The sequence below is a fragment of the Myxine glutinosa genome, chromosome 4 (assembly GCF_964187855.1).
Source record: "Myxine glutinosa chromosome 4, kmMyxGlut1.1, whole genome shotgun sequence".
NCBI lineage: Eukaryota > Metazoa > Chordata > Myxini > Myxiniformes > Myxinidae > Myxine > Myxine glutinosa.
The window spans coordinates 39529586-39542465 of NC_136264.1; the positions used below are offsets into that span (position 1 = coordinate 39529586).

Consider the following 12880-nt stretch of genomic DNA (forward strand, 5'->3'; position numbering starts at 1 on the left):
TGCAACGTTGCACCCTTCTCCTAACAGAAACACACCCACAGGATAACCGAATCGCGGAAAGCATCCTCAAACTAAACATACAGCCGGTAGGGAGCATCATTTATACAAGACTACACTGATATTTACACTACGATCCAGGACCTGTTCTTTGAGGAACACATGCAGATGTTATGCATAGAGAGAGCACGCATGCCAGCATCGATACACCAACCCACGAGTGCCCTGTGGCCCTACGGCCTTTAATAATGTGCAGAGCACCCCGTCCAAGCACCAAAAGCACCACCCCATTATGCACAGTCAGCACCATCCGGTGCACCAATAAAGTGTTCAATAATAAATGCACAATCAAGTGTCCATGGTTACCGGTGGTGTCGCAGCCGGCCGATGTTCTGCCGCTGGTCTTGCCTTCATGGAGTGCACTTGGCCTTCTGGCTTCTTTAGAAATAAAGAAAGGCGCCAACCGCGTCCATTTCTAAATTGTGGCCGTCAGGGGGGCCAACTAAAAGTGGTTCACCTGTATGGCATAGGTGCCACGTTGACCCAGAGGTCCATCCACGGGTGGTGCTTGACCGCAAAAGAACTGCGGTCCATTGTGGGCGGCCACAAAAATTGCGGTCCATATGGTGTATTGATCCAGGCAGCAAGCAGCGGAAGTACAGGCCCACAACTGCGGAGCCAGCACCTCTCTCTCCTCTCTCTCTGCCCCAAAGCCAGATCCTCGGAGGTGGGAGACAAAAGAAGACAAGTGAGTAAGGTGGTAAGGGCGCAAAAGTGCACGCAATGTAAGGTAATGCACACTGGGGGCACATGGGAACCAGGTGAGACAGGTACGTTCCTACCGTACGCCCCCCCCCCCACCAGGTAACCTACATTGCCCCTCCCTTACCCCTTACTGTATCCACAAAACACAACACTACCCATAAACATCTACTTTACACATCAACAAACGTCCCTACTGTCTTCCCCGTTCCTCCCATAAACCAAATTCGTCTTCTCTCCCTCCTAACCAATCAAATTTGCCATTTCCAACTCTCATCAAAATCTGCCATCTCCAACTCTCATCAAAATCTGCCATCTCCAACTCAACATCAAAATCTGCCATCACCAATTCATCATCAGTCCCTCCTAAGGAGGGAGAGATGGAATCACCCCAATGTCTTATCCACGTCGTGATGCGTCTCACAAATCCAAACAGCAATTCTCATTTCCTGCAACACAAAACAAAGAAAACACAGGTGTGGAGTCATCATCATCACCTCAGGTAAGTGGCTGCGTATGGTGCGACAGGTTCATCAATCCTAACTATTTCCTAAATGACTAACAACTTTACATTACCCGGGATCTTTCCCTGCCAATCCATTGGCCAACTTACACTATGGGTTCTAAAAACCAATTCCCATTGACCAAACTGTGGTGCTTCTCAAGTTGGGGTCTCACTCCCCCGATTCATCACTCGGTGCCCCCGCACAATTTCGGTGGCTGGGTCGTGTGACGCTCCCAGCTGGTCCGCCCACCTGCACACCTCCACCACTGTTGTTGCCTACCGAGCTCACCTGCTCCTCACCCTAACCTAACTAACTGGGGAAGGCCCTCTCGCAATCTCACCCCCTCAGTGCCCTCTCTGGCACGGCCTGCCCGATCCACACCCGGGATCCTCAGGCACCCACTGACACTAACGGCTCCCAGAGCCCACCTGCGGCCTCACCTGGCCGACATCTAACAGTGGCGGAGTGCCCAACCATTCACACTCATACTAACAGGCCACACGACCAGCCAATTTCACCACACCAATGCACCCCTCCACAATACCATTCTGCATCCGCACCACAAATGCCAATATCCAACCACAATTTACCTATACCTTCTAACTATTCTTTAAACTACCCTCCCCGGGAACTCGTGAAAAGGGGTCCACTCTTCCCCCATCCACACCTTCGCACCATGCACACCACTCCGTACCACTTACTCCAACTCTCTCCACACCACTCATTCCAATACTCCATGTATTCCACACACCTGTACTTGCACACCTGTGCTCTCATACTTGGTGCTGCCTGCACCCTTCTCTCCCCCAAGCGCATTTGCGCTGATCCACAACACTCACTACTCATACACTGCTCCACACACCTGTCCAGTTCTCACACAGCATCATCTCATCTAACTACTCCCCTCTGAAACTTGCGCTTCCCAGTCGTCCCTTTAAACTATTGCGCTCCCTCGTCATTATCATCCACTCTAATCTACCTGCATCCCCTCTACAGGTATCCTTGTCACTAACTAATCTTAACGTTGCCTAATGTCATCTTCGCTAGATCCCTACACACTATCCAAACCCACCCGGGCTAGTTTTCACTGCCATAAACCCCATAAACCTAGTGCTCCTTTGCCCCCCTTCATGGGAAGGGTGGCAGGGATGCCACCCTTACCCACCGGGCCCATCGCTCATCAATCCCCCAGTCCTCTGGCACTAATAAGCCCCCCTTATTCAGAGGTACTGGGTCCCGCCTCGGCATCTAAAGCCGAGGCAATCCACGGGGGCGCCTGCTCGCCGGTGTAAGGCCTTATCCGGTTGGCGTGGACGATCCGAGGGAGGGCTCGTGGCCCCATTTTGATTTTTACTACCACGTCACAGACTTGCGACAGGACGACCCCCGGGCCTTGCCAGGGAGAGGTGAGTTTCGGGCACCTACCCTTCCTCCTCCGGGGATTGAAGAACCAAATCTTCATCCCCGGAGTGTACTGACTCCCCTGGCTCCGGTGGTCGTACCTGCGCTTCATCTTCTCCCCCGCCAGATGGAGTTGGCGGCGGGCGAAGGCATGGACTAGCTCCATGCCTTCCTCTAGGTGACGTGCGTACCCCTCCCTCGGCGGGTTAACCACTGTGTCTGGCACGGGACCGCATAGCAAGTCGGCGGGAGCCCGTAACTCCCGCCCATACATAAGCAATGCTGGACTGCATGCGGTGGCCCCGTGCTGGCTGGTTCGGTAGGCCATGAGCAAATAAGGGAGATGTTCGTCCCAGTCATCCTGACGGGTGGCGGTGAACAGTGCCAGTTGTTGGATTAAAGTTCGGTTGAATCTTTCCACCATCCCGTCAGATTGAGGTCTTAAAGGCGTTGTTCTTGTTTTCCGAATTGACAGGAGACTGCACACATCTTTTAGCAATTTGCTCTCAAAATTTCGTCCCTGGTCGGTGTGCAACTCCTGTGGAATCCCATGCCGGCACACAAATCCTTCCACGAAGGCCTGCGCTACCACCCCTGCTTCTTGGTTGGGGAGGGCGTAGGCCTCCGGCCACTTGGTGAAGTAGTCCATCACAACGAGGATGTACTTATTACCTAGGCGGGTGCGGGGTAGTGGGCCTAGGATATCCATGGCCACCCGCTCTAGGGGGGCCCCCACCTGGTGTAATTGAAGGGGGGCCCTCATCCTCCGTGCTGGTCCCTTTTTGGCAGTACAGGCGTCGCATCTCCGACACCAGTCCTGTATGTCGCGCCCCATATTCACCCAATAAAACCTCCGGCGTACCTGCGATGTCGTCTTTGTCCTGCCCAAATGGCCGCCGGGGCGGGTACCATGCACCTGTTGCAATATATCGGTCTTAAATTTATTTGGGACTACCACCAGCCAGGAAGTTTTATCAGAGGGGACCTCCACCCACTTGCGATACAAGATGTTATCCTTCAATTCCAGGGTTTTCCACTGAGCCCAATATGCCTTGGTCTGTGCCCCGAGGGGGGTGACCTCTTCCCCATTAGGTCTTTGCCCCAATCTCACCCATTCGTGCACCGGCCCCAGTACGGGGTCCTCCCGCTGGGCCGCGCTCCTAGCCAAAGTTCCGAATTCCTCATCTGCGGTTAGTGGCAAAATTGGCCCTCTCACCCAATCGCTCAATTTGGCTCCCCATACTCATCTGTACAGCTGCCTGTAGCTGCGCAATGAGGGCCTGCATGTCAATCCCTCCCACTTGTGCAGCGGGCGCGGCCGCCGTAGCCATCTGCGAGGTGCCATTTTGCGCGCCCGTAACCTCGTGCGCGAGGACGCCATTTTGCGAACCTGCCGCCCTCACTGCTTCGCTCTCCTCATGTCCCTCAATTTGGTCCTGGATCGACCCTGCCTCACTCTCCTCTACCGGAACCCAGCCGTCTTGATCTGCCATAGCGCGACTTCCAAAATTCGGGTTTTTTGTAAAACAAAATCAAATTTCGGTGTCTTTATAATTTTGACCAAATTTTTTCCTAGATGTTTTTTTAAAAATTTGGTTCGGGCCTCGAATCTCACTCCTCGACACCAATTGTTACGGACCGCGGTTAGATGTTATTTCGACCGAGCGGTGGTGTATTACCGCGACCTAACAGTTATTCCCCGACTAGACCCCGATTCCACCCAAACGTTGACCAAATCGCGCTATGCTAAATCAATGATGGAAAGGACACAACGACTGGGATAGATGAAACGACGCAAGGGGTACAGTTCTCAAGACCTCCGGAGGAGGATATAATTACAGTGGGGGAGAAAAGGGGTAGATTACAAGGTAGTGAGGTAAAGGCACAGAAGAGATAGGCACTTAAATACAATCTTATTTTATCCCAGACAGACCACAGACAAACGGGACAAGGCTGACTTACACAGGGATTGATGGCAGGGAAGGACAGGTAGTTCGATAGCACAAGGTGCACCTTGGCTCGGGGACAGGATCAAGCACGGTCCAAGAGATGCAGGGAGGCCTCACAGCACTCGGAGGTGGCGTCTTTCTTTCTCCAAGCTCAGCGCGCATCTGACGTCACCTCCCTCTTCCTGCGCATGCTCAGCGGGGAGTGACACGCCCTCGGCTGGTTGGCTCCGCCCCAGATGGGACCGGTCCGCCGCTTCCATTGGGTGCGGGGGTTACCGGGCTCCGCCCTTGATGAGGACCTGAAAGGGAGCCCCTATTTGGTAACCCCGTCGAGCACATGTTCGATGGCGGCTCGCTGGGAAGGCCTCATGCCCTCCCAACACCCCCTACCAACCAAGCCGGAGTGAGGACGCGCACTCCCTGTGCACGCCGCCGCCGTTGCTGTTGTTGTTGTTGTTGTTGCTGAACCGTGAGGAAGAGCTGCGGGGAGGTATTGGGAGGTCCTAAACTTCCTAACGGTGCCATACAATCACATTCTGGTGCAACGAAGGGTCAGAATTAATGGAAACGAGTCCTTAACTGACATAGACTAAGAATAACTAGCAAGATGTCCTATAGTTGTCTTACATGAGATGCGGTGAACCTGGGCACGACATTTAATGGGGGAAATAGGGGGAGGTCGGGTCTACAGAGTGTTGGTTACAGAAAATGGGACTAGGGAATGGGGGATTGGGGATAGTTGGGAAGTATTGAGGAAATAGGGGAATATTTACAAGCGGATATGGATGGATGCAAATCCCATCTCCGCAACAGTAGATTTACCATTCGCCATCACTATCACTACTACCATCAGTCCATTAAACTACGATACGAGCCTCGGTGCGGGAATTGCATGTTCACAGCTCGGCTTCGAAAAGCCGGCTATGTGTGCGGATGGTCAGTCTCCTAGTTGTTGTAGTTGGGTCCGTCCGGCATCGATTCTGGGGAGGAGGTTTTGTCGGGCCAAAGCTCCAAGCGCCATCGCGGCGCAAGGCCTTGCGCTCCCAAGCGCGATGGCCCAGCCTTGCCCGGCCGGAGCGCCGCCACCACAAGGGGGCGCCGCTCCGACCCCTTCTCCTTCCCCTCGAACCGGGCCGCCCGCTTTGCCTGGCAAAGCGCAGTACAGACCGTACAGGGCGGGACCCGGCCCGAACCGTGCACGGCGCTCCGCGCAGGCGCGACACGGCCACAATCCCGGCCGGCCCCCGCAGCACACAAGGCCCGCCACGGACCGAGAGCTCGCGTCGGCTAAACGTCGGCCTAAACGCTGTCCCGGGCAACGTCGATGCTCGATTTTCACACCACTCATTCCGTTCTTTACTCACCAAACCCGGCACTCCTTGGCGCTTCTTCTTCCTCGCTCCAACACCTGCAAATCTTTATTCGGGTTAACAAGCACGGCATCATGATGCGAGCACGGACTTTGTGCATATTCCATTCTTTCCTCCCGCTGTTGCTCTTCTAAGTCCGTCTCTTCTGCCCCAATTTCCACTATAATTAATTCTTTAATTTATTTCCCCTCGACGACCGCTGGCTCTAATAAAATTTTCTCTTTTACCTCGGTGGTCGCCGGCTTCCCCATACCCCGGCTCGCGATCTCTATACCCGTCCACGTATCTGCGCTTTGCTCCATTTCGCTTTTCCCGCGCTCCTCAAGCCGCGCTACCTCGTCGCGTACCATTGTGCTTTTCCCGCGCAACTCGCGGTCTCTCCCCCCCATTCTTTCTATACTGTCACCCAGTCTGTTCCCAAACCCTTCAATTTGATTTCCCATTTGCTCACTATACTTTTCCATTATTTGTTCCCTTTCCCTGATTATTTTTTTTTTGTATTAGTGACTGTCCCTATTCACCCGTAAAACGGGATGAATAGGGACAGCCATAAAAATCCTATTTATTCCTATTTAACCCATATATGGGGTTAATAGGGACTATAAGTTGCTTTAAAAAAAACAAGAGAACACTATCAACCCAAATATCAACAAATCAGTATGGTTATCAATTTTCAGCGAAAAAAATTTCCGAACTTTTTTTCAGTTTGTGTCCCGATTCACCTTTCTGTCCCTATTCACCCCATTTCACGGTACAACATTGGAGTCATCAGAAGGAACCCGAATAAGCAAAGGGCAAAGGTTCACCTGGATGGGTTGTGGAGTAATGGCTGAAACCCGAATCCTATCCAGGTTCTTCTTGATGACTCCATCTTTGCTCTTTACTTCTTCGGGTTCCTTCTGATGACTCCAGTGCAGTAATTGGTTTTCCGTTTTATTATATAGCGTTTTGACTTTTGAGGCACTGGTATAACTAGTTTGTAGTTTTAGTTTGTTGTAGTTATTGTTTTGAATCTAGCTTTAATTTTCAATTGTAATTGCAAATGATATGTGTCCAATACACTCTATTATATCTGAGTTTCTATTAACTCTATTATATCATGAAATATGTACACCACGTGCCCATATTAACCCCACCATGCCCATGTTAACCTCTCACCCCCAACATGCCCATATTAACCTCTCACCCCCAACATGCCAATATTAACCTCTCACCCCCAACATGCACAAATTAACCTCTCACCCCCAACATGCCAATATTAACCTCTCACACCCAACATGCCAATATTAACCTCTCACCCCCAACATGCCCATATTAACCTCTCACCCCCAACATGCACAAATTAACCTCTCACACCCAACATGCCCATATTAACCTCTCACCCCCAACATGCCAATATTAACCTCTCACCCCCAACATGCACAAATTAACCTCTCACCCCCAACATGCCAATATTAACCTCTCACACCCAACATGCCAATATTAACCTCTCACCCCCAACATGCCCATATTAACCTCTCACCCCCAACATGCCAATATTAACCTCTCACCCCCAACATGCACAAATTAACCTCTCACCCCCAACATGCCAATATTAACCTCTCACACCCAACATGCCAATATTAACCTCTCACCCCCAACATGCCCATATTAACCTCTCACCCCCAACATGCCCATATTAACCTCTCACCCCAACATGCCCATATTAACCTCTCACCCCCAACATGCCCATATTAACCTCTCACCCCCAACATGCCCATATTAACCTCACCCCCAACATTCCCATATTAACCTCTCACCCCAACATGCCCATATTAACCTCTCACCCCCAACATTCCCATATTAACCTCTCACCCCAACATGGCCATATTAACCTCTCACCCCCAACATGCACAAATTAACCTCTCACACCCAACATGCCCATATTAACCTCTCACCCCAACATGCCCATATTAACCTCACCCCCAACATTCCCATATTAACCTCTCACCCCAACATGCCCATATTAACCTCTCACCCCCAACATGCCCATATTAACCTCTCACCCCCAACATGCCCATATTAACCTCTCACCCCCAACGTGCCCATATTAACCTCTCACCCCCAACGTGCCCATATTAACCTCTCACCCCCAACGTGCCCATATTAACCTCTCACCCCCAACATGCCCATATTAACCTCTCACCCCCAACATGCCCATATTAACCTCTCACCCCAACATGCCCATATTAACCTCTCACCCCAACATGCCCATATTAACCTCTCACCCCCAACATGCCCATATTAACCTCTCACCCCAACATGCCCATATTAACCTCTCACCCCAACATGCCCATATTAACCTCTCACCCCAACATGCCCATATTAACCTCTCACCCCAACATGCCCATATTAACCTCTCACCCCAACATGCCCATATTAACCTCTCACCCCAACATGCCCATATTAACCTCTCACCCCAACATGCCCATATTAACCTCTCACCCCAACATGCCCATATTAACCTCTCACCCCCAACATGCCCATATTAACCTCTCACCCCAACATGCCCATATTAACCTCTCACCCGAACATGCCCATATTAACCTCTCACCCCAACATGCCCATATTAACCTCTCACCCCAACATGCCCATATTAACCTCTCACCCCAACATGCCCATATTAACCTCTCACCCCAACATGCCCATATTAACCTCTCACCCGAACATGCCCATATTAACCTCTCACCCCCAAATGCCCATATTAACCTCTTACCCCCAACAAGCCCATATTTATATTAACATCTCACCCCCAACATGCCCATATTAACCTGTCAGTCCTCTCACCCTTATTCATATGAGAAAATTAACGGTCTCAACCATAAAAACACTGACGGGCTGAGGATTCAAGGATTGTCAAAACCCCCCTGCAGCGCGCCATGGCTACAGCAGCTTCACAAAGTGAAGCCGCCGCCGCCGTTTCTATTCATCGACCTCACAGCTCCATTTTTATTTTGCTTTCGACTTATTTTATATGAAAGGAATATGGATTACAAAGCCATTGCGGAGGAAATTGTTTTAAGGTTAAGTTGATGCTGTCAATCGTAAAGCGAAAATATAATTTGGCGGTGTATTGGTCGCGTAATGTGTTGAAACCGTTAATTTTCTCCATTATAAAGTAATAAAGTCGTAATGATTTGCAAATGCAAACACCCTAAAATAGTGGTAATTCTGCGCTAAGGGTTTTACATTTGAATTCTCATACAAAATAACCGGAAAGCGAGACCTGGGAGAGAGAGTGTTTGTGTTTCCCCGCGAAGAACGATTCTGAGGCGAAGGTGAGAGAAATGCGACGTTCTTACGAACTCAATACATTTTATGACAATCCTACTGTTATTAAACCGGTTTCTCGTTCTGAACTCACGCACGAGATTTCGAGAAGTACCGACACATATACACACGACACACACACGCACACACACGCACACATACGGCACACCCACACGACACAGACACACACCAAACATACATGACACAGGCGCACACACACACTACACGACACACACACACACACACACACACGACACACACCAAACATACATGACACAGGCACACACACGACACACACGTACACGACACACACACACACACACCAAACATACACGACACATGCACACACACACAGACGCACACGACACACACACAGACACATACACAACAACAAACACTAAATCTTGGAAAGCTAAAATAATAAACATATGAAAGCTAAATCTTGGACGGTTTTTGAATAATCGCGTACACAAGCAAAGTTACTGAGATAGTTGCCGTGGCAAGATAATTCAGCCAATCACAGCCATGATCTAATCAGGTTGAGATAATGTCATGAGGAACTTGTCATTCTCCACAATCCTCTTAAAGAAGTTCTGCCACTCAAGCTTTTGGGTCTCACTATCTGCGATGATCTTTCTTCGGAAAACCACATTTCCAAGCTGGTCTCCAAAGCCAGTCGCCGACTGGGCATCCTCGGTCGTGCGAAGTCCTTCCTTGGCACACCTGAGCTCCTCACCACATACAAGGCTTTTAGTCAGGGCCCTTAGGGATATTTTGGTTCAAATTCTTCCAAAAGCATCAAATTTGGCGCAGATGTTGCCCATGCCATACTCTTTCGATGTTTGACGGGCGCCAAGGGCGGTATGATCCGGGGACCATACCGGTCCATCCCGCCATGTCACCTGACCTATGACGTCATAATTAGGATATGCATCCAATCACATGGCGTACTATAAGTGGTCAAAGTTCAAAATGAATCGATCGAAAAATGAAGGCAGGGATCCATTTTTAAGGTTTTCATAAAATCCAATATGGCCGCCAGGTCACATGACCTATGACGTCATATATATGACATGTATACAATCATCTTTGGGCTTCTTGAAAAGCGCTATATAAAATAAATGTATTATTATTATTATGTATACATGAACCCGGATCATGATCGCACAAAAATTAAACACAAGGATATGGCATACAGTTCATAAAACATCAAAATCCGTACCTTTGTAATTAGACTGATGAACTGCATATGCCTGAAAATTAGGAAATAGACATGTAAATATTTCCTCTAATTGTCAAAAATAAGGTCAGAGTTCGATTACCCAACCCAGAAACATAAAATGGTGAACCTCGTGTAAATCTTGACAAAAACCTCAAAAACCGACATGTTTGACTCAAAAATGACCTTTAAGATGACCTTGAGGGTTGACCTTGACGTCGAATCATCAAAATAACATCATAATTGGATTCCTCGACCTCGAAAACCCCTGAAAAGTGGTATCATACATGATTCCAACCCTTTTGGTTATTTAACTGATTTTCCTCTAATCCGGGTGGCGGCCATTTAGTATTTCGCCAATATGGGGCCCCCGGGGAGAAGGGGGGCGCCCGTCTTGGCGCCCGTCACAAATCGAAAGAGTATGGCATGGGCAACATCTGGGGCAAATTTGGTGCTTTTGGAAGAATTTGAACCAAACGGCCCCAAAATATCCCTAAGGGCCCTGACTATTTCAACCGCAGCTCAATGGAATACTGCTCCCCCCTCTGGGCCGGTGCTCCTGCCTCACACCTAGCTCGGCTTCACGCTGTTGAAACCAAAGCATTCAGAATCATTGGAATCTCCTGCGATGAAGCTAACTCCAAGGGCGTTTCACTCGCTCACCGCAGACAGGTTTGGTGGTCTTTCTGTCTTCTACCGACTCCTCTCTGGCCTATCTCCCCCTTCTCTATCTGTGCTCTGCCCCCCAAATATTCCTACAGGTCGCACAAGATCTGCCTGCAACCCTCTTCTGGTTGGTTAAACTGCGAAAATCAAGACTCTCTATTCACTTTCACTCTTTCGTTCCTCTTTACTCCCGCCTCTGGAACAAACTCCCTCACTCTCTTAAATCCCACTCCTCCCTCCAGGTCTTTAAAACAGCTCTTCACCACCATCTCTTATCTTCCCCCATCCAAAACCTTTATATTTTCTACCCCCGTTAATACACCCCAAATCAACCTCTTTCAATCTCTGACTTCATTCCTGAAATTCCTAGTAGTGTTTTATACCGTGAATGCCCCCCCCCCCCTCCCATCCCCAGACCTCTCCCTTCCACAGATCTCCCGATGTCCCTATGCTTTTTGTGTTGAATGTGTTCGCTCATACATGAGCCTCGACTTTGTATACAAAAAAAGGAATAAACATCTGCAATATGAAAGCTAAATTTCCAACAGTTTTTGAAATATCGCGTACACCAAAGCACATGGACAGATGATTGGTCGGTCGGACGGAGATAATTTTCATGTCCCCGTCTCAGACCTTGTCAGAAGGGCAGATGACAATGATGAATAGTCGGGGTTCATGGTAGAGGGGAAGATGAGGTGGAGCCCAATTCTCTCTTTGTAAATGTGTGTCGTATAGTGCCTCTCCCTGTGGGGGCGGTTATTACAAATCATCCCATCCGCAGTTCGGGGAAAATAACCCGTCCATAAGCACGGGTTCTTTGGGAGTTTTGAATTTTTTTTAAATCTCATTTCATTCCCCTTCCTGGAATGATTTGTGATGTTTGCATTCGTAGAGCCCAAGCCGCATCTCCTGCTATGCCAGAGATACGTCTGAAGCACATTGTGTCATGCAGCAGCGAGGACTCGGTAAGAAAACACCAGCAAGGACTGTATGTTGTTATTTCATTTCCAATTCTGTCAAGTGTACTTAATTTCCCAGACACAAATCAAAACTCTGAAAATATTTTCCATTGTCTTTCGTCCTCTATCATAGGCAAACTGGGCTGAGTTTTTCCATTGATTTAGAACCAGCCTGTGATTTGGCTTCCTAACTCAGTTTTACAGGAATGGCTGAGTCAGCTGAGCAAATTTGTTGTTGCTGAGCAATCAAAATCGAGGACAGGGTCCACAGTTGGCTACCTAGGCTGGTTTGTCATTGTGTTAATCTTGACATGATTTTTACACACTTTTATTTAACTTCATCTGAACTTTGTTTGTCCCGTTTCAAGTCTTTGAGCCGTTCGTTTTCTAGGTTCCATACGTCCGAGAGAGCTGAAATTTGGCCCACGGTCCTCTTTTCTGGTACATTTTCACGTGGTGACGGATGTTGGTACAATGTAATAATAAAATAAAAAAAATAGGGTTAAACCTTTTAAATTTTAAATAAAAGTGTGTAGCCCTAAAACATGTTTTTTCGTTCACTTGTTGACACTTGGGCTGTGCATACTTTATCTCTTTCACTGTTGCAGGCGGATGTCACACATGCAGTACTGGCCAGAAATATTGGCACCCTTGCACTCTTTTGAAATAATGCACCTTTTCTTCCAGAAAATTGTTGAAATTAAAAAAATATTTTGGTATCCACATATATATTTCTTTGGTT

General features: G+C 48.8%; 2 protein-coding genes across 4 annotated transcripts in view; one reads left to right on the forward strand and one right to left on the reverse strand.

Annotated features, from left to right (window-relative positions):
- LOC144891699 (uncharacterized) overlaps positions 1-12880 on the reverse strand; it is a 1187956-nt gene that overhangs the window by 312248 nt on the left and 862828 nt on the right. The gene's annotated exons all lie outside the window — the stretch shown is intronic.
- LOC137424600 (DNA repair protein XRCC1) overlaps positions 9212-12880 on the forward strand; it is a 32049-nt gene continuing 28380 nt past the window's right edge. For 2 of the 3 annotated variants that reach the window (XR_013623043.1, XM_068112207.2), the window contains exons 1-2: positions 9212-9302; positions 12072-12144. Coding sequence is in view for 1 of the 3 variants with exons in the window: in XM_068112207.2 (XP_067968308.2) it covers positions 12094-12144 (51 nt within the window). In the remaining 2 variants the exon portion in view is untranslated. The remainder of the gene's footprint in view (positions 9303-12071; positions 12145-12880) is intronic. The other variant, XM_078775641.1, reaches the window with a different exon arrangement.